At 37.7% G+C, this 23439-nt stretch overlaps 1 protein-coding gene across 1 annotated transcript; it reads right to left on the reverse strand.

Moving 5' to 3' along the window:
* Positions 1-8443: 8443 nt before the first annotated feature.
* LOC139709852 (ubiquitin-conjugating enzyme E2 A) lies at positions 8444-23040 on the reverse strand. Its single transcript, XM_071621813.1, has 6 exons — positions 22846-23040; positions 19685-19765; positions 18593-18618; positions 10724-10813; positions 9885-9973; positions 8444-8686 (listed from the first exon to the last, which is right to left on the reverse strand). The coding sequence occupies exons 1-6, from the start codon at positions 22887-22889 to the stop codon at positions 8555-8557; spliced, it is 462 nt and encodes a 153-aa protein (XP_071477914.1). The 5' UTR covers positions 22890-23040; the 3' UTR covers positions 8444-8554.
* Between the last annotated feature and the right edge of the window lie 399 nt (positions 23041-23439).

Here is a 23439-nt window from a genome sequence, read left to right on the forward strand (position 1 = left end):
GTTTTTTGTGATTTGTTTGGGTTTATTTTTAGTTGTATGATAGATATGAACGTGTGCATTTTTGTTCATCAGTCTCAAAGAGTATAGGAAAGACTGAAAAATATAAGTTTGCATACATCAGTTGGTTTGAATTGACGCATGTCCAAAATGATGGCATGCCATGTACCACCAACAAACATCGCTATCATAATGAGTTCACCAAATACCAGTCAGTGATTGGATAAACTTGGTCATGTGATGATGGACCACTTGTTATGTTTTCCCATGGGCAGAATATTTTTTCTCTCATGGGAGAAAATTTTCATGTGAACATATTGCAAACAAGGGAGGAGGCAGCATGTAATAAAGTTAGGGCGTGATATTTGGGTATACATTGTGCGCATATCAGGTACAGAGACCCTGCAGCTGCACATACAATATTGTACATTGTAGTTGTGCCAAGCTCAGTACAGTTTTAAAGATGTGGTTATTCAATAGTGTGACATTTTGGAATTGATCTGATGCATGTGACAGGGTCAAACGATAAGGTCAGATTTGGAATATTTTTATTTTGTTTTTATTGTTTGTTCATTTATATAAGATATAAAACAAAATGACAAAAAATTAAAAGTTTATAAAAAGGCTTGTAATGTAATGTTATAAATCACACCTTCAGATGCATGGTCTATTAATGAACATCAGCGTTTTTTGTGTTGCTGATATTATATTTTTTATCTCTTTGTACCATAGGCTGAAGACTAGAAGTTTTTGTGTTTGAATAGGTTTCCACCAACAGACATTTTATGGTAGTAGTTTGTCATTTGTGAGTATTCAGTACCGTACCAACCTGCTATGCAAGTTAACAATGAGATGTGCGAGTTCTTTTTTTTTTTAATCGTTAGAGTACCACGGAATATCAGATGGGTTTACTAACCTGAATATGTGACATTGTACAGTTGAGTCTGTTTATTCTCATGAAAGTATAACTACCACGATTCATTAACACATTAAGGTGTATGATGTTACATCGGGGGGGGGGGGGGGGGGGGATTATTAATTTCAAATCTTCTGGTAGGCTGTTTCCTGGGGTAGACAAGAAGCGACTAGAGAGTTGAACACCCTTCTCCATGCAACTCTGTTTTGTGGGTCAGTGCGAAGGTTGGAAGGTGGAAAGGGTACTGTGAGGGGGTTGTTCAAAACCTTAAAATAGGGTATGCAGAACTCTCAACAGTCGGGGGGGGGGGGGGAGGAAATGGTATGTAACAAAAAACATTTTCTGCCATATATTTACACTATCTCTGCTTGGCTGTGACATTATATAGCTTGCAAAATCTTACAGCACTTCATACCTCCAAGTACAGTTTCAGTCTTGAAAATAATTGTGTGTTTTTTTTTTTATGTCTTCCATGAACTGACTTATCCAAGTCAAACAGTAATTTCATATTTCAGTGCCAATGCTAGACTATTTAGTTGTTGATCTATTTGGTTTTCATTATCAGTCATTCCAAGTTTAGTGATTTTTGCCTGATAATCCTACCAATGATGTGCTAAAGTGAATATATTTCTTCAGAATGACACTTGGCTCTCATGTTCCAGGTATTTTTTCTTTGTGAAATATTATGCAACATATTTTCATGAAGTACGACTATTGGAAAAAAAAAATGTTAACTGACAATAAATTGTAAATTAGCATCATATATAATGCTTGATATCTGGTATTCATTTATGTGTATGTCTCTTTGATTTTCATGAATTTTGTGTCAAGTTTGCTAAGTATAGACAAAGAGATGCTTTTCCAGACACTTTTCAAAATGTTTTCATTACATGTTCTAGACACATTTCCCGGGAAGGTATTCCTTTGTTCGTGGTATACTTCCAGATTAAAAAACAAAAACAAAACTGGGCCCTGTTTCATGAAGCTGTTTGTAAAGTTATGCATGACTTTAAGAACGACTTAAATGTGGCAAGCCAAGCGGGTTCCTAATCATTTTTAATTGTCAATAGCTAAAGCTGAAATTTGCAGATGATACTGATTACTGTAAAACGTGATATATTCGCGGCATGAATTTTTTTGTGAATTGGAGCCAACGGCCTTTTTTTGCGACATAAAATTTTCGCTAACTGCCACTGGCATTCAATGCACATAGTGTAGACAAGAACTTTCGTGTGCATTTTAATTTCGCGAATCTTGGCGCTCGCGAAATTCACGAAATTAAAATGCACGCGAGCATTCCTCGTTTTACAGTATTCTTACGTTTTAACACGTTTTTAGTTGAAAGTGTATTTGACCCAATGTAGATGAAACATTGTCATACAGTAGTACTTTGTTAAAACATAAGACAAAAGAAATGGGCACACATATTAGCACTTCATATTTCGGTCATTCTTCAAGTCATGCGTAACTTCACGAACAGCTTTATGAAACAGGGCCCTGAGCTGTTATAAATGTGAAATAACCATACAACAAAGTAAAGAGATTTCTTTCTTGTTCCATAATTTGTATTGATCCAATTTATGTAAGCATGCACACCCAAACACAGCCAAATCAAACTTGACCAACACATAGCTGCTAATATTATTTGGATTTGTCTAGTAGGAAGATCTTAGCATCAGAGTGAGGAACATTTTGGCTGGAATTCACCAAACTTGTTCAAACTCGATCGCATGAATGTGTGTGGCACATCTGATCCCCCAACAGACATCCAATATTGAATCTCTACTGAGACACGCATGTGCAAGGAAGGACTATTTCACACTAGATGAAGTCCATGGACTGCGCTTTAACCATGGATATGAATTGTGAATTTTAGCCTGTAGGCGTAGTGTTGACAGAGACTCCTGTACCAGTTACAAAAACTCAAGGCTTTCCCATATGGTATTGTATACATCATATACTTGGTGGTGGTTTTACTTTTGACAACATGCAAGTTCACTGACATGATGTGCATAGTTTGCATGCCAAAATACTATCTCCAGCAACACTTGTCTTCAAGTTGGAAAATTGGCAAATTTATTCGTTGAAAAGGATTAAGTAATACTTTTTTTTTGGTATTGTTGATGTGGTTCATGATAACAAATTTAACCACTCACAAAAGTTTACTGAATCCCCTGTTTGCAAATTCTTGTTAGTCCAAATTTGCAAACTAGAATTGTGAAATGTGAATGACATATCAGTACTACATTTTGATTTCATGGAGTGAATAAGATCTTACACAGATTAAACACGAGGTTCTGTGCTTCAATGCAATATGTATATGAGGGCATTTTGGGCGAGGCTCCGCAACTACATGTACCAGGAAAAGGTGGCAGATTTTCAAATAGAAAAGTTTGTGGGATATTGTGACTCTCAATGAATGCTGATAAAGTCACAGAACATTTATTTCCTGATTTGAGAATTTCTCCATTTTGCTCAATTCTGAGCTTTCAACCGACATGTTTTTCGTTTAACCTAATTTTCTAACTACCCACCACAGTAATGCTGAGAAAGTAGGTGAGGTATGCAAAGCTAATGCGACAAGTGGCTTTGGCTTTGGAGTCCAGACACAGTCAAGCCAATTTGGAATTGTCTTTCATGTTACAGTCTGTGTGATTCTTGTATATGTAATTTAATTACTTCTACCTTGCAACGAACTCTTTAATATGTAGCAAGAAAATATCTCTTGCTGCATGATGGAAATTGATTCCCAGGGTCATTAATCTTTAGGGTTTACAAGTATACATGATGGACAAGTATACCACAGAAAAACAAACAAACAAACAAACAAACAAACAAACGTAAACAGTATAAAAATGTGGCCAGTAGAGAGTATATGTACAAGGCAGCAACGCGTACCCGGGATATGATGGCGCAATGCACAAACACAGACACACACACATGCATGCACATTCACATACAGAAATTTTTCCATACATGTACAGACATAAATAACACACACACACACTCACCCAACATAATCCTCAAGATCAGGCAACGGTGAAAGAGTGAAATGAAACATGTCGAGTGCACATCCAGAAATATTTTGAAAGAAACATTTTTATTAAAGAAGCAGACTCCTGGCCTAGTAATTTTATCTACCTATACAAGTGGCCAGTGTCATAAATACAAATATGCAAGTTTAGTCTCGTCTCTTTCTCTCTCCCTCTCTCATTTTATGGACAATGTGGGCTGAAATCTTTATACAATTGTTCCACTCCCCTTCATCCTTTTGAGGGGGGAAAAAATACCATTATCTTATATAACTGTGACATACACTAGAGGTCAAAACTAATAAACACTGTTTCAGTGTAATGATATACATCAAATGTGTATACATCTGTTTAATATAGAGCATACGCTAACAAAATATGACCATCGACACATATGCAGTCAAATCGATAAGTTTAAGGCATATACAATGCACTTACGAAACCAAATTACAAAGTATGCTCTCTCTGCAATATACAATATAAAAAGTCTGTCCTTACTCTCTTCAAACACGATTGCTACGAGAAACATGAACATCAACATCATCCCACTGGTGATCACAAAGCACATAATCAAGTTATGTGTTCAGATATGATTGACATCCGCACCGATATCAAAGACATTTCTGACAAAAGAAGAAGCAGAAAAAAAGGAAATAGGAAACAAAAAGCACTTGAATTTGCCACAAGTGCATCCACTATAAAAGACTGTTCTCCCCAATGCTAATCTTATGCTGCATATTGATAAAAAAAAAAATGTAAAGCTTTTCATAAGCATCTAGTAGCAGCACAATAGCTCTGATGAATACACAGCTAAACTGTGCTGTGTGCTGGTTCCAAGGTTGAGTTATCATATGGCAAAGGACTACTCTACTCAGTGTGGACATCAGTGGTACGGTCCTCCCTTCTGCTATTAACCAATGTACTGTGCGCTCAGCATCATCTGAACACTGCAATAATGTGCGCAGTGTCACAGACCACACGTTTTACAGTACTGAGGCTTCACACTCACTCGTATCAGCACACATTGTGTAGATACACTGTACCGAAGCCCAAGAGTAGCACAACCCTGTCCGCCGTGAGGAACGGACGAGACTGGATCTGCAAAGACCAGAATTACCATTTACTGTCTATACTTTGCCGCAGAAAATCCTCGGACGGAGCGACAGACTGGTGAAGTGGATGCTTTCTCATGGTTACACCTTACACAAGCTGAAGAGTTAAAAGTCACCACTAGAATCTTTCCTTGGCTTTCTATCAAACTTTTGCAAAGTGGAAAGGGCAATAATCTATCATTTTACAGCCTCCACTCAACAAGGCTGCCCAAGTTGACAGACACTTCACACATAATACTACCAACAATATCAAAGACTACATCAAATGTTATTGAGATCTATGATTGATGTCGTATCATACCCTAAAATGTTAATGCTATTAGATCAACAAGACTCATGCATGTATTGTACGTATGAGCAAGTAAACAAACACAACTTCTGTCCTTTGTAATAGTCACCTACCCCAACCCTTTCCATGGATTTGTGTCTGAAAGATTCCATTCATTCTATGACTGGATTTCCCAGTATCCTTGTCACATTGTTCCAACAGAAACCCCATCACTGTTCTATCAACTTACATATTTGATTGACTGGACACAGTCTTTAAGGTTCACAATAGTGTCTGACACAAACACACTGTTTAGTAACACACAAGCACAAGTGCAGGAAAATGAAGCATACGGTAGCTGTGTAACTTTCTAAGTCAAATACATCAGTAGTAACATACCAATCATATAAAACGATACAGGATATCTGCACATGAAAAATAATGTATGCAAGATGAATGCAAAATCGAGTAACTGTCACAAAGTTTTGTGAGCATGCACGTGTGTGGAATATTGTTTTGTGCGTGTATTGACTTTGTTCTGCAATTGGTTGCTTTACGGAAGTAAAATCCATACAAGCACATGCACAAATGTACACGGCAACCTAGAGATGTAGCATGTCTGGTTGCAACATGAACTCCAATCAGTCACGAATGCAAAAATGTGGTCCCGACTGGCAGTCATCGCCTACTAGTCTTCCACCCTTATGCCATGAATTACACTTCACAACAAGGAAAAACACATTTCTACAAAATCATTCTTCCTTCTCTTCTTCCCCCACACATCATATCATACGGTTGAGATATGTTCTGTCATGCCACAGGCAAATTGCAGTACAATACTGACATTGATAAATGTAGCTTCTCCACAAAGCAAGAGAGAATAAACAACAACCTAACAAGATTTTTCCTCTATTTTTAAAAAAAAAGTTGTTTCAACATGTTGCTTCAGAAGTGTAAAACTGCTGCACGTGTAGTCGTCCATTCCACCACACAAACAAAAAATATCACGCAAAAACTGTAATAGCATCTGGGCTTGAGTGTCAAAAATGGCCCATTACTAAACATTGACTAAATGTGATATGTTTCAATAGAAACACTTTCTCTTCCCTTGCATAAACCCTCCTATTTTGTTCCATGTTCCCTCTCCATTAAGGACATTACCACAAATATTCCAGAGGCCACTACTTACGATCTGCATCACGTCATGACCAACACAGTATACTACATTGCCAGTACTGTAAAAGTGGACATTTTCGCGGTGTTGAAATTTTCGCACATTTCGCGCAACCACAAACTAGCGCGAAAATAAAAGCACTCGAATATTTTTGCTTGCTGTATGTTCCTGTACTTGGTGTCTTGATTCCGCGGAATTAAAAACACGCGAAACTCTTCTCACCCGTCCAAGCGCGAAAAGTTAGTCGCGCAAAAATATCCACTTTTACAGTAAATGGACAAGAAAGCCATAAACTGGGTACATTGTCTCATTTGTGCTGCCGTCCAATGCCGCTCGTAAAGATTTGACTTTGGACTGGGTAGAATGTAGGATTATGTGATATTTTCATGGAGTATTAATTCTTTCTTCTCAAAAGTTGAGTTTACTGGCAGCTGTTGCCAACATCAAAGTGGTACTGTGCAGCAGTTAATCCTTCCTAAGTAAACACGGTATGGTGTCTTCTTTAAATTTGCGTGCTGATCATTTCAAACTGTAATGCAGCATTCAAAAAAGAAAATACACGAATAAAGTAAATAAATGATAAAGAAACAAAAAAGAGTAGAATCATGCAAAAAAAAAACACAATTATCATTCCATGCACTCGGCAAACCAAAACCATGATTTACAGTTATGCCCTAAACATGCCAAAAATCAAACATGATGGAAGCGAGCTGAAAAATTCTTATTTCACCCCTTCTTCCTTCTCCCCAAACTCCTCATGAGAGAGAGAAACAAATTGAATATAAAATATACAAGACACAAAATCTTGAGGTGTGCTGTACTTACAGCAACCATCACAAGTGCAAGAGAGATGTATGTCACCGAAATTCTCTAAACGTCTTTCTAGCATCATTTTCTCAGTCTGTAAGTTTCAATTTACATACGTACATGTTTATATCCTGTTGTATCTCAAATTCATCTATCGAGAAGAATGTACAGATTTATCTACACCATGACGTAAAATGCTTCGTTTCACATTAGATTTGAGAGCAAAACTGATGCAGGCAAGTATGACACGGCCTTGCAAATGTTGTAGCTACAAAGTTTTGTTGATGACGACACAGTCCAAAAGCTTTAGCGACGCTGCCCAAACTCGTACACCATCCTGCTTTGTGATCTGCTATCAAAGCATCTGCACGGTAGCATGCACTAATGCTTACTGAGCAAAAACCTGATAAATATACACTGATGTTCCCATGAGCCTGGAGCTTTTTGAAGGTATGACGAGATAAAAAAATTGTACCTCGAGGTTTGGGGTATGTGTATGGCTAGTGAGGAGCTTATCAAATATCTTGTCAAGACATTTAGGAGTTATCTGTTAAATCAACACAGATTATCAAAACTGAGTGTGGCCTGAAAAGATACTGCATGTAGACAAAAAGAAAAAATAAATGATCGCACAAAGCATTCTGTTTTTTGGGGTGGTTTGGTTTTGGGAGGTTTTCAGCATATTAGTTCCCCTGAACTTATCCTCGTTAACAATGAGGAGAAAATCTTTGGCATGACATTCATTTACAGAGATATCACAATAGTGTGTTGACAGAAATGACATGCCGTGTATTGAGGAGCAAACAGCACCTTGACTGCAAATGCCATGCATTTAACTATACAGGGCACATTGATCTGAGATTAACAAGGTCGGCAAGAGTCAACAAACACCGCCCCCATTCATGATAAGGTATCACGCACACAAACAAAACAAAACAACAGAGAGAGAAAGTGTAGCATCCACAAGTGGCAGTTTTACACAACTTCAATAAAACAAAGAAAACTACTGAAATACGCATCCCTCTGAATGAGGTTGAGCTTTTGCACAATGCTGCAATGAAGGATTTTTACCACTATAAACCAGCTTGGATATGACGGTCAAAGAATTTTCGAGAGGAAAAATACTGATGTTTGGTATGAGATGGGTGTTGCTATGCATTGTGATTTGTAGCTGTGTTCAGACTGGGGTAGGTGCGGGTGCTTTCTTGTGTTCCTTCTCCAAGTGTGAACTCCCCCTCCTCCCAAGTATCATAAAGAGTCGATCCAGCTTTGTTCCACAATGGCGGACACCTTCTTCTCGTACTCGCGACGATTCTCCTGGTACAGCTGCGCAGCTTGGCTGTTGGCAGGACTGTTGGGGTTGGGTTCATCGAGTAACGACTGCAGGAGAGACAATTCATTGGAAAAGGAAAGGTAAGGGGAAGACAATAGTGGAGGAGAGCAGAGTGAATATCTGGAATCAACGGACACATGTTATACATGTATGAAGCCATCATTTCAATTCATGGAAATATTCTTCTATGTTGATGCATACATGTGTACATCTGAACAGAAATATTCATATTTGCAGTTCAAGATTTCAGTAAAATTGAATCCAACTTAAAAAGATGTGCATTAACATTACAGATTACTAGGTAAAAAAGCTTTTAAAGTGAGTGAAACAAAATGTCATGATGTTTTGTGTACAGGTATCATTACATCAGGATTTTATCAGCATGCTTTGATAAATGTGGAAAGTTGAGAAATGGAGCTTTGCATTTTTAAATGTGGAGGACTTGTAAGGAATGGAAGTCAATTCATTTCATCTGCACATTGTCATGTGTAGACATACAGGATGTACAAACAGTTTTGCACAAATCAATCATCTGACAAACATTCTATGAACTTGAATGTTGAAATAGGTCTGCAGCTGGTCCAAAGGGTATGCAAATTTTGAATGTATTTAAAATGCTTGTGACATCATCACGAATGCCAACAAGCATCATAAAGACTGGATGTGTGCTGATATGTGCATGCATTAAAAGGCAAAATAATTTCATGCTTTGTTTTACAGTCCATGGACTAAATTCAAACAAGAGATTTGATTCAAACTTCCTCTGTGAATGCAGGCCATAGACTTTCAGGCCGGAATTCACAAAGGTAGAATTTTTACACCTATTCCATAGATAACACTACTGTAAAAGTGGAAATTTTCGCGGTGTTGAAATTTTCGGGCATTTCGCGCGAACCAGAAACTAGCGCGAAAATAAAAGTACGCAAATATTTATGCATGCCATACGTTCCAGTGGTTGATGTCTTGATTCCGCGGAATAAAAAACACGCGAAAATCTTCTCACCCGGACAAGCGTGAAAAATTAAGTTGCGCGAAAATATCCACTTTTACAGTATATCTTAACTGCATACATGTGCATGACACATAATATACCTCAACAGACCTCCAATGAGAAAAGCAAAGATAGCACATACATGCGCAAGGAATGCCTATTTCTCTCTTAATCTAGTCCACAGACTTAATTCAAACTGGGTAGTTGATACAGACCACCTTTGTGAATGGGAGCCATAGACTTTCAGAATTTACCTGTATTGAGGTGAGGATAGCAGAGACGTCGTATGTCGGACTCCACCTGTTCTGAAGGATGTCCAGACAGATACCTCCGTCAGCATATACTGTAGAGGAGAAAAATTAGTTCGTGACAAGGTTACAGCAGCTGTCCCAGTTCCTGCCTTCATGGGGGAAAAAAAATCTGACTCCGACATAGAATGCTATAATGTTGCCGAAAGACAGAAAACACAAAAACTCTGTTCTGCAGTACTTTCTTTCAATTTTGATCCATGACTGCTACTCACTTCTAATTTTGCTTTGAAAATCACTTGGAAACGTTCATCAGAAATGTCCATAAAATATGGCCATACAGAAGTACAAATATGTTTGACAATGCCTACTATAAACCGTCTAGTTTCGTATACAGCAGAGCTCTAGCTGTACTACAATAGAAGGCATAGCAAGTAACAAAACTGGAGTCTCACCAAAATCCTCACTAGAGCAATAACAACATGAGAATGCATGCCTAATATGGATGGGTGTACGGGTTCTTCACATGATAATCTTGTCCATTAACTTACCATGCAATTGCATTAATGTTTTGGTGAATGACTTCCTCTGACAAAATCATTCAAGCAGATACTACTCATACAGGCCACAAATGTTCTCAAAAAAAGTTTGAGGTTTTAATTCAAAAGCTATGTGTTCATGACTTCTTTTTAAAAAATGCAACACAAATTTCCTCTGAATGTAAAAATGCAAACATACTTGTGCTATTAAGTTACAGAAGTGTCCCTCACACTTGATATATTTACATTATATGATAAGGCGCAATTGCCACTCAGAACTGTACTTCTATTGAAATGCCAACTCACCATTGGGATGAAACATCTTTGATATAAAGCGTACTGTAGGGGGCTTGTTCGGATACTCTTCCGTGAATTCAATGGTCAGCTTGAAAGTACCTGAATGATGGCAGAGAAGCATACAAACACAGAAAAGGATGGGAAATTAACATGTAGTATTATAATCATAAGACTCACAGAGTACAGTAAACTTGGTACAATGGTGCATGTAAGGCATAGTGTGTCGCATATCATAAAACATGAATTCTATTCTCAAATAGGGATTATGCAACATGGTGAATGTACTTCTGAAGAAATTTGAATGAAAGATATCAACACGCAGATTGCACTGAGGCATTTTAAAAGTTTCACACATTTTGAGGAATGGCTATTGATCTGGACTTGGTGTCACACATTTTCAACAATGGACTGTCAATCTGGACAACACGTACACCACAATATGTATGTAACGAGGTCAACATACTTTTGAAAAAAAAAGGTCAATGAATACACTGGAGTATTCATCATGTATCCTTGCAGATTCTGTGGAGTCAATTATAGTTTCAAAGAAATTGTCTTTTCTTCTTAACAATCTTCCCTGAGCATTGCAACTGATTGACAAATTGCCCTTTGTCGAGGTAGATAACCACCTATTATTCGTGTTTGAGAAAAAAACATGATAAAAGTCATGGGCATACACAGTTTTTACTTAGTTAAAGATTCTATCCCACGACTTCCTCATTAGACAGGTACTACATCTACTAAATACTGTAGACTAGGTACTGAGCTTCTGCCCTATAGCCAGTACTGATTCTGCAGCAGGTACTGTGCAATTATTCAAATTAACTATTCTTGCTTTGAGTTCTTTTTTATTGCAACTGACTGACAAATATCCCTTCATCGATGTTAATTTAACTTAGATTTTTTCAGTGGTTAAGTGGTAGCCATGAAAAAATTAATGGGCTTTCATACGCAAGTAGCATTCAAACTGATGACCTCCTGATTGCTAGACAGGAGTCATAATATCACTTTTCTCAGCAGGTCTGGAAATTATGGACATGGTAGAAGGTGTAAAATGAACGCACAGCCTTGGCCAGCTCATAACATTCCAGTAGTAACTATGATTCGATAAGATAATACCTGCAGAAAGCTCTGAATGTATCCTTACAGTCCTTCCAACTGCTGGAATTGATCTCACAGTGAACTCTACAGCTGTATGCATATATCAGAAAACCCCATGAGCAGGGCCATCAATTACACACGCTACTGTGCTGTGACAGCCTGTACCATGTACCTTTCCTGTATTGTGTTTACAAGAGAATCCCTTTGGAATATGGGTGAACTCTCCGCACATACACACAATCTTGGGGAGAGAGATGTAATACAACAATGGACATCACTATACCATATGTTGGCATGAGGACGTGACTGTGTCTCTAATAACAAAGACTTTTGTACGCAATCAATTCATGTGAGATTTATATTTTTACGTTACAGTAGAGCTGCACAGCATAAATGCAGGAAGTAAGAATTCATAACTGTACCATCATAAAATAGGGGGAATAAAGAACAACAACAAAAAAGTATTCAGAACCTGTTTGGAAATCTGAAACCTTGCTATCAATTTCATGTGTACCATCAATGAGTATAATAAACCCAGAGCAAGAGAGAGAGAGAGAGAGTTTGGCAAGTAGGCCCCTATAGTTTAGCCTGTGAATCTGAGTGACTTCTGACCTTGGCATGTGACCTGGGTAGTACCATAACATCAAAATATGGATTAAGTGACCCAAGAGTGGTCACAAGTGGACTTATGGTTGGAAAGATAATTGTCAAACAATCAGAGTTGTCCAAGTAAACTAACATTTGTGACAGCTATAACAGCAAACAGATACTATGGTTTATGGATCCCTTTAATAGGCCTGTGGGTAAGACAAAAGAGAGGGCGGAGGTGGGGAGAGAAATTCTGAAACAAAACCATTTGGCTAGCCTTCGGAAATGAATCCAAAACCCCCTTCTGTAGTTTGATGCAAAATATTGGGGGAAAACATGACACTAAACACTTCAAATGGGGTAAACGAACCTACTGTACGTACACTACAGTATCAACAAAACCAGCCGTAATATGACATCAAGCAGACACAGGTTGTAGTAGCAAAGGCAAGTTGTAAATCTCCCATGATATCATTCACATGACCAACAGGAAATAATATAGAACTATTATTCCACACAGTGCAACTACTCTCTGTGAATAAAGAGGACTTGTTTTCAGTAGTTTCTGCATTTTGCCCTTTTGTGTACACCCCTAGTGGACTAGTACAGGATATGACAGTCAAGCATGACATCCCCATTCCTTTGTTCTTGCATGTGATTTTTCAGTAGCAAGCATGTACTACGTGTGGTATCTACAACGATATGTTGTGGCTGACAAGAAAATACACCCCTCCCCTCCTGTATAACCTACACTGCTACAAGAAGACAGCCAAACTTTAATACTGGTGTGGGTGTAGTGGACACAATGGTGTATGATGGCCAAGGTTTGTGGATTTTGCTTTCTTTCTTTCAATATTTACCAGCCTCATTATACAATAGTGTCACAATTGTCATACCCACTGGTAGTGTCTCCGGGGAAAAAAAAAAATCATATTACCATGAATTTATATCTGGTCTCTAGATAGCTAAACTGTGTAAATGGGATGAGCAAGATATTCAATACAAAAGGCCCTGAAATACAACTTCTGGTAGTTTCTTTACATGAACATAAGTGTATTGTCTATTGAGACCTACTACATGAAAGAATTTTTGGGTGAGCATTTCTTCTCTTTTTGTTTGACGGAATCAGTTCAGAATTGTTGACACACTTTCTCATATTAAACATCAGAGTCACAAAAATAAAGACATCAGATGCACTGTTCAAAGTGAATACACACACAAGAAAAAAAAGAAAGTTGTACTTGGCCACAAACTAAAACTACAATATGAATATTTTGATCACACACACATTTATTTACTACATTGCATCACAAATAGTAGAAGTCATAATTTTTCAGTGGTATCAAGTGTGCCATAATGAGAAACTAATGTGTGTTGTAAGTACTGTAAATGTCGATATATTTGTGTGATTTATCTTTTGTGCAGAGCAACTAAAAACCATATATTCACAGTTTCTTGAATTCACGCTGCACAATTGTCTTGTCATTAAGAATGTGCAGATACATGTAAGATTGTAAAGGCATTTACATATTTAGTGGGTTTTTTAATTCAATAAAATAGAGCGAAATACGTGAAAATGAATGTCCTGCATTAAAAGTATCTCGTAGTCAAAAGGATATATCAAGGTTGTCTCTTGTAGTTTCTATGCAGAACAAATTTACATTACAATTCATAAATTATTTGGATAACAACATCAAATGAAATGAAACTCTTAAGATTGTCATTGTGACAAATTTGTACACTTTCACATCTCGTGATCATAGTCATCAATACTACTGAGAAAGACATGTCATGAGAACCTACTGTATGCGTCTTTGGTATACACTTCAACCTCGATTATCCGGCCATGTCGGGACCGGCGCTCATCTGGAAAAGCGAATTGGCCGGATATGGGAGACACAATGTTAGTGTATATAATAGCTGCCGTCCAAGATGCCGTCCCAGTGCACTGGCAGCTAGGCAGGTAGCGTACCCCGCAACGGTGGTGTAATCTATGCTAGTCTGCGCAAAAATTGTAGTCCCTTACTTTTACGACGATAATGTGGTGTGAATTTATGTTACTTCTGTCGGGAATATTGTAGGGAATTGATGTAAGTTTTGTAAATATATCAATTGAGTTTAAAGTCACTGTTTTTTCTCAATTTTTGGATGAAAAAAAAAAAAGTCCTTCACTGCGTGAATGCGTCCAGACAATAGAGATTTCCGGATAAAAGGAGGCCAGATAATCGAGGTTGAACTGTATTGAAGCTTTCTATGTGAACATGATGGAATCCTGGCAGATACAGTCAGTGATGCCAACCTCACAGACAGTATTGTAATATTCTGAGGGCTGACAAGGGGTATTTTGGTGCAAAAAACCCAGTGTTTTAACTGTTCCTGCAACAGACACATGTACTGTAGTAAATATAATACACGGGGAAAAGGTACTTTCCACAAAAATTGCAGTATTCTTGGCAAAAACACAAATACAAAACAGTACAAAATACTGCAAGCAGTGTAACAGCAGTCTAGTGTGCTACTGATGCAAAACAAATATACCATGCCAGAGTATGAAAGAAAGGACTGCAGCAAGCAGAACCTAACATTTGTACTACTGTTCCTTTGCACTCCGAAGTGAGTAATGTTGGCTATCATTGAGAACATAATTGGTCTTTTAATAGTACGTACATCTATATGTACACTGTATATTTTCAAACGAATGGGCGATGTCAGTGTTGTCTGTCATCATGTGGTTGTCATGTAACACACAATGCATCCCTGGTCACAATTACAGATCTTACACTAAATTCATGCATACAACAGCAGCAGCTATGTACAATTAATTAATAGTGCTACCTTGCCTACAAATACAATGCTCATTGTATGACTGTGTCTACAGCACAGGCTCGTAGATGGTGGAACAGTTCACCCAGCACTTTGCCGCATTAGCCTAAATGCTCTGTCGAATCTGCACAGAAAGGCCACTCAAGGACATCACACCAGCAGCTTATGAGATGACCTTCCCTCCATGATGTAAATATGATTGGTAATTTTTCTTGTTTTGTGTTTTTAACAAGAGCAGACCCATTAATCAGACACCTTTATACTGATGAAATTACAATGGTTAATCACTTAATTGTTGTACGTGGGCGCGATGTGCATTGCACATAAATATACACATGTATACATTGTGCAGACATTCACTTAGTATTACAAGCATAGGTATTTTTCTATAGTAGCGAACCTTCATGTACACTGTACATGAAAAAAAAAGTAATTGCTTATAATTACATTAATATCATATCTGAGGTGTGTTTGTGTCACAGTAAAGATGTACAATGTAGGTGCACTATTAAACCCCAAGCTAGACTAACACATCACCATTCACAGATACAACTGTACCTTTAGCTAATGTGCGCAGTCATAAAACTGATCCAGAGATGTAAGATCACATATACTAATAGATGGGTTTTGCAGCGCTTGATGGAAAAATTTTTGTGGCTATTCCAGGATAATAGTTATTCTGAACTGGAGGGAACTGACATATTTTACCATTAAAGGGATCGTTTAGTTTTGGTTGAGACCTAATTTCAGGTTTCTAACATTTTTTGGTGAGATAATGAGAAACCTCTTATGAAATATGAAAGAACATGTAATTCCATGAGGAATTCAACGTTTATTTGATGAAAATTGGTTTTGAAATGGCCGAGATATCCAAAACAGAGCAATTCTATTATTAAAGTGTGGGACCCACACTTTATTATGATTGCTTTGTTTTACTTTGTTTTTGGATGTTTCAGTTATTCCAAACCCAATTTTCATCAAATAAACTTTGAATTCCTCTTAAAGTGGTATGCTACATGTACTATTTCATAATTGATTTTCTTGGTATCTCGAAAAAAGTAAGCCCAATTCTCATCTCCACCAGTACTGTACCAAACCTTTAATGCATAATAAACTTAAATGAAAAGAAAACAAGAATGCAAAACACTCTTTCCTTGAGTTGCTGCCATAATTGGGTCATTCAGGGAAGCAAGCAAGGCTGAAATGTATCATCATATGATCGCACTGCAAATGTACAAATACAAGTGTACACTGTAGGTTATATGGTACTTGTGGTATATTAAAAGAATTAGGATCAAAATAACAATGTACTATAAGTAGTGATAGTGAAAGTAGTGTTAGTTACACAGCCTAAGAAAATAACAACAAAATGAACAAGGGAATAAACTCAAGACTGAAAATATTTGACAATTAGGTTATCTCAGTTTGAAATCATATATACCATGGTAGTTGATTTCTTACAATTACAACAAATATTTGATAAGAAATGACAACAGTTCTTTTTACATACTGTAAATAACAGTGTATTCCCCATTTTCAGCCATGGGGGGGGGGGGGGGGGATGATAGCATGCCGACGAGCGCAGATACTGCTATGCAATGGGTGGAGATAGTGCCAACATGTTGGATGAATTTGAGTGAAATGTTTGGCGCAGAAAATGTGTTGATTTTTATGCCATTACAAAAAAGGAGTATGTACACTGTACGGTAGAATGCCTAGTGAACAGGAAATTATTTCACCAACATTCAGTGTTGGTATGACTGAGTAAGAGAAAATGAACAAAATACTGTAGAAAAGAAGGGCTTGTTCTCTGTCATGCAAACATACATTAGGTATTGGCTGCAATGGTGTATAAACCACACTTTTTAATTTTGACCTGTTTCTGAGGGGAAAAAAGTGCAGTTAATTTTACATCGCTATTCACGGTATATCCAAGATAAACAAGTACACACAAGTACATTCTATATTCTTTGAACACTTTGATAAACACACTTTCGGTATGAGAATAATCATTAAACATGTGTAATAAAAAAAAAGAGGACAGCATGCAGGCTCAGTGGCAAAAGAATGCTTGCCTAGTTGGAACAGTGTGTGACAGTGTCCCATGTTCCCGGATGATGCCAATTGCTCTTTATTGAATAGGGGGCCGCCAAGTCATTCTTATCTTATGTAAACCACAACTTGACAAGTGATGGCTCTCTTGCTTGGCTGTCAGAAGGGAAAAGTTAACCTTTTAGCACTGGTGCAGCTTAAAGGGAATTTACTACAAAAATATGAATATGAGGATTCAGTGAATGGAAAACTATCAGTGGAAAGTGTGTGAATTTTTAAAGTTTTGGAAAGGGGCTTTCCTGTAAAAAGAGGAGAGTTCCTGGTGTCAAGTGGTGGTAGAATAAAAGCATAACAGCAAAGTACATGATATAATAAAGAGACTTCATTTTCATTTTTTGAGCATAATGAAAGATCACTTGACTTACAAGTCAGCAGAAGGCAGTGGTAATACTACTATCATAAATATGTGTCTACGACCAGTTGAGAGAATATTTACATGCCTTTCATTAGAAATGAACGTTTGTGGAATTTTCACTATATTTTCTAAATATTGGTCCACTACTTCAATAATTTACCAATTTTTGTTGCCATCATATTGGGGGGGGGGGGGGGGGTGGCAGCACTTGGATTCAAAAACATTTCACAACTTTTCAAAGGATTGTCTGGTTTTTTCCAACTTCACAGATGTATTCCACTACTACTCCTGCATGCACTAAATCCACAATATGTTTGGGGTAAATTCCCCTTTAATGATGAACCTGCCTAATTATGGCTTGCATCCTTGACAGGCTTTGAACCAAGCAATGTCAAAGAAAGTACAGTGCCTATCTGAACTAGTAACGGAAGCACTTAGAATGGCAGATCATAGACCGAAACAACAGTAACAAGAAGGGAAGTGAGACACATTAACCAACATATGGCATGCAACTTAACCTCTCCAACAGACAATACTGTAAGTACTCAGCACATTAGATACACACAATACCTTTTAACTACACCGTACAGTGCAGAATAAAGTCCAGAAAAGAGACAGCTGAAACAAATAAATAACACCACACACACACACACACACCACACACACACACACACACACACACACACAAACAAGCTAAACAAAGACACAGAAAAGACTAAAAAGTTATATACAAGAAGTTCCTTTGCTTACTAATCACTGTCTACTTTTTAATGTACTTTTCACTGACATCTTATTTGTTTTATTTGTGTTTTGTGTTGCTTTATTTGTGTTTGTGTTTGTTTTTTAGGTGTACAAAGAAACATGCTACCACTCAATGTATTTAACTTTATAAAACTTACCATCTTCAAAGGGGGTATCATGTGGCCTGTGGGTAAAAAGGTAGACAAAAATTTTGTTACCACAAGCTGACAACAGAAGTGCCACGAGCATAACAATCACACAAGCTATGTTTCATCATTCTTGATTCTAAAATGACTAGCACAATCGAACAAATGCATCCTTGAGATACAATGGTACAGCAGTATAAAGTAATCTAACTACAGCATACATACGTACAGTAATACATAGGTTAAAACAGCAAAAAAATAAACAGAATGCGCTACTGTCAATAAGTAAATAACACTCAGAGACAATGTTTCCAGTGTTAAACCCTCATGTAGGTAACAGATGAAAGCAGCCGTGTGGTCAGCAAACAAAAAATCAGATGAAATCATCACATTTTGTGTCTCATACAAGGAACCATCAATTCATTGTGGTTGGTCTTGCATGTTTCTTTCCTCAGAGACATCATGGCCCATCAGAATTTAGATGTGTACTGAATTCAATACAGGACTAAACATCACAATGTACAAAGTCTTAACACCATGAATGATCCACTTGTTCCTTTTAATTTCTGCTGGAATAACTATAGTCAAATATAATTCTAAATTAAATCTCTTTTTTTTTTTTTGGATGTTGTTCTATTACTGTCGATCACAATCTTTTTATGAATACAAACACCCCCTTAAAAAAAAATCTTTCTTTGAAGATGTCTTAAATTCAACATTTTTTAGACAAGTTTCCAATACATTGCTCAGTAACAACGAATATCTTGGTATGACTTCCGTCATGTCCACACTCATATAATGTAAGTTCAATGTCATTGATCTGTAGATCTCATTCTGGACCCTGAATATAGCTTAAATACACTCAAACAATGGAACACCCTTCTTTAAAATGTTTTCCTGTAAAAAAACAAAAACAAAAACATCTATGGCAGTATCAACATATTACCCATGTAAATGTTTTCAGCAAGACACTATCTAACTGCCTTGCTCGACATACATGTACCGACACTAAATAGTAAGGACTTCCTATCAAGATCTAATGTCTGGAACACAGTGGCATATAAAGTGAAGTCCTTCACAGTCCAATGGAGAGAGAATGCTTACCCAAATATAACAGCATTCCATAGCATGATGTTGTTTTCTGACGGAGCACCACTCACACCTGCAGGTGGGTCTTCTTGTAGTCTGTCAGGAAGAGGGCAAAAGATTAGGAAGTTTTATGTGGAGTATTTGAAACTTGCTTTAAAAGATTTGTTTTTGTCTAAATTTTGCTCTGTATATGTGCCTTGAGCACTATACAGAGTGGATTTGGTGCAAAATACTGATACAAGTGGACATTTTGGCCCATTTCACACTACCAGATTAGGAAGCTACAGTAGCACAAATATAACAGCATGTGAATGTTTTTTGCATGTCATGAATGTGTTCCATTCATAATGTTCTCATTCCATGGAATTAAAAACATGCAAAAATCATCTTACCTGGCCGAGCATGAAAAGTTACTTACGCAAAAATATCCACTTTTACAGTAATTTACAGCTGTATATTTATTATTTTCATTATCATCATCATCATCATCATCATTAAACACCTTCTTTAGGACATAAATTCACAAAGACAACTCTGCCAAAACTTGCCCAAGTGCTCTGTACAGGATAAAAAGGTGAGAAAGCAACTTGTTCATGAGTCATCAGGGCTGCAATTAGGGCACCTACAGTGTAGCTCAGGACACGGGAAGAAATGGACTTGTTTAAATGACGCAGGTAGAGAATTTCAGATTTATTCATTGGAATCCAGATTTCAAACAGCCCTTGTGTCAGAAACGACCATACACATAGTCATACTCTGCTTTCTACCTCCATGTTCTTGGTACTTCACTATAATGACACACATGACATACAGGTATGATTTGTACAATCAGCCTAACAAAGCCTCCTTGTTAGGGCACACATGACAAAACAGCAAACAGTTGTAAATTGTTTTCTCACCAGCAGAGTGGCAAGACTGAAACTTTGTATTGTGACACACATTCATGCTAGGAAAAACAAACTTGACTGTTCTTGAGCAGACAACTCTCTTTTCAAGAAAGTCCATCTAGAGTGTACATACAATAATAGGCAAAATTTTGACAAAAATACAATGTATAGTGTAGAGGTTGTACCGAAGTGGTAACAAAATAAAACAAACAATAATAAAAAAGCTAACAAAATTTCATGGTTTGAGCAGGGTACTAACACTGACATGCACTTGGATCCTATGCAACATGGATCTGTGTTTGCTATTACATTATTGAACAACTACATTGTATGATGCCAAATCTGCTATACACTACTTATCACTTAGGAATATTCCTGATCTAGACCAGTACAGTAATACCTTTATAAAAGTCTCTATTCAAATACATGTAGCCCAGATTCCTTGGCTAACAGCCTGTGCTATCTTTCTTCATCCAGGCCAATCATGGGAAATGTTCTGCAACACTTAGAGTCACAAAATCTTTTATTACGCGTATACATGCCAGTTGGTGTGGTAAAATTTTTTAGACTCCCCTGTATTACACCTAGGCAGACCAGATACTGCGCGCCTGGCGAAGCGCCAGACAAGTATCCTTGCGTATTTTGATGGCGATTGGTACAATCCTGTTGTGACTTGCTGTGCAGCGAAAGGGCTGTGTTTAGCTATGTTATGCTCTGCTTTGCTCATGTGAATAAAATAAACAAATGCAGTTTATTTTACAAATGCATACATGTAACCCCATATAAGCCTTGTAAGGAATCCCTGAACGCTTTTTGTCTTGATCAGTGTGTAGACTAAAAAAGATCTACATAAAAGGGTACCTACATGTACATATCTGTTGAACAAGGAAATGGTAAAGATATTCCATTACACCAAGGCACAGAACGGTCTACCGTAGTCAAAACAACTTCGGGCGGTCACGCAAAACACACTCGCATCTTTGCAGTGGTCATTCTCACTTCAAACACTTCCCCATAGCGGTCTTTTTTTTTTTTTTTTTTTTTTAAAGCAAATTGTCCAATTTAAAGGTTCGACCTCCTGTGCCAAAATTCGACCACATGCAAAAGACATAGGTTTTTACATGTAGCAGCCAGTCGAATTTTAGATGGCATTGCGGTCAAATTATGGGCGGCTTGCTTTACATAAAACAGGGTCATTTTGACGTAAAAAAAAAAGACCTGCACCAAGTTTCGAAATCCTGTGCCAAAATCTGACAGCATGCAAAAGCGTAGGTTTTATGTAGCAGGCAGTCAAATTTTGGACAGGATTACAATGGTTGAATTATGGGTGGCTTGCTTTTTAGAGGGGTTCTACTGTAGTGTTGACCATGTTTATCATATTCACTGATTCACAATGATTCATGTCGACCATAAACTAAATTCAAACACCCTTGGCCTTGGTTTGGGCTTGTCCATATGCGTATTCTATTATTCATTGGCCCAACAAGACGCCATGGGCAGCACCAACTGCCTCGACTTTTGTACAGTGACAGGGCTGTAAATAAATATGAGAATGTGAGATCTTTTCTATTGCAGGCCTGCGCCTGTTGTCTTTGTGCTATTTAGTATTTGTTTGTGTACTCTTAAGGTGTTTTCACATCAGCCCGATAAAAATCCAAGCTCGAGATATTTTCCTATTTCCCACGTCAGAAAATAGCGCGCTATTTCATACATCGGGCTGATGTGAAAACGCCTGTCTCACTGCTCTACAATAAATTACAAGTTACAGTAAATCAGTGCAATATACTGATATAGTTCTAGTACTAGTAGTGTAAAGCATCACTGTAGTCTAATTTTACCTATGTAGACCAACGGCTGTATATCCATAACAAGCATCATGCATCACAATACTCATCAACAATTCAATCTCTTTCTTCTTCTGTTTATCTGCCTCCTTCAATCCTGAAGATTTTTGGATTTTTCTACTATTGTCGTGGTTGTGGGCATACTGAGAATAGATCCAAGAAGTTCAGCTTTCAAGTATTCAATGATCACTTAAAATGTGAACTAATAATTCACCAAACACTGCAGAAAACATTTCGAAACACATGAAGTTCCTTGTCTTCCTAGATTCTAATAAATGCCTAGCAAACTGTTATGTTGAATGCTGTCTATCATCAGCTAGGTCTGCCGATGTTGAAAGTCAGTGCATCGTTCTGTCGTTAGGCGATAGGCTGTACACTACACACACAGCGTATGAAAATATCCATTGTCATGCCAAAATGGCCCGAGTTTCGCAACGATACTCACCTCTTGAAATCTCTCATTAACCGCCTTCTCGCCGGAGTTGACATGTTTTGTGAAAAGTTTCTTCGAGTTCAAATAAATATATTTACAAGGATACAGAATGAACTCCTCTAAAGTTAGAATGGCCGTGGCTATGCTAGTTTTTTCGTAGATTTCATTGCATGACTTTGGTCAATTCCACGGTTCCCCAATCCACCCGGTAGTAGTGTGTCATAGAACGTGAGCGAATGTGTTGCAAATGTTTTCCTTTTCTCGTACGTACGTACAGTACGTCAACCAACCGGAGAAAAATGACCTCATCGCTACGCTGTCTGTGTGTGCGTGCGCCCTATACAGTGTGTGCCTGAGTGATGTGCAGACGGTGCAAAAACCACTGATCCCCCATAAGGAAGCTTCTGGATAACTCATAGGCTGATCGCTTTTGAAGCCACTGCGCCGCCATCTCGCCACGCAGGACGCCCATGCTTTCTGTGCATGGGTGTTGAATATTCAGTGCCCAATTGAATACTATACTTAAGTTCCCCGTTCCCCTACTTCTGGTGCCTACACAGCTACAAACGCATCATTTTGCTAGGTAGCTGATTGATAATTTCTTCA

The sequence above is a fragment of the Diadema antillarum genome, unplaced genomic scaffold, assembly GCF_040938485.1.
Source record: "Diadema antillarum isolate AM-2024a unplaced genomic scaffold, OU_Dant_1.0 seq00001474_RagTag, whole genome shotgun sequence".
NCBI lineage: Eukaryota > Metazoa > Echinodermata > Echinoidea > Diadematoida > Diadematidae > Diadema > Diadema antillarum.

Coding starts and splice junctions, on each gene's coding strand:
- LOC139709852 (XM_071621813.1), bottom strand. CDS start 22,889: ATGTCAACTCCGGCGAGAAGGCGGTTAATGAGAGATTTCAAGAG. Junction 18,619..19,684: donor TGGAATGCTGTTATATTTGG/GTAAGCATTCTC, acceptor TTTTACCCACAG/GCCACATGATACCCCCTTTG. Junction 8,687..9,884: donor CTATCCTCACCTCAATACAG/GTAAATTCTGAA, acceptor TCTCTCCTGCAG/TCGTTACTCGATGAACCCAA.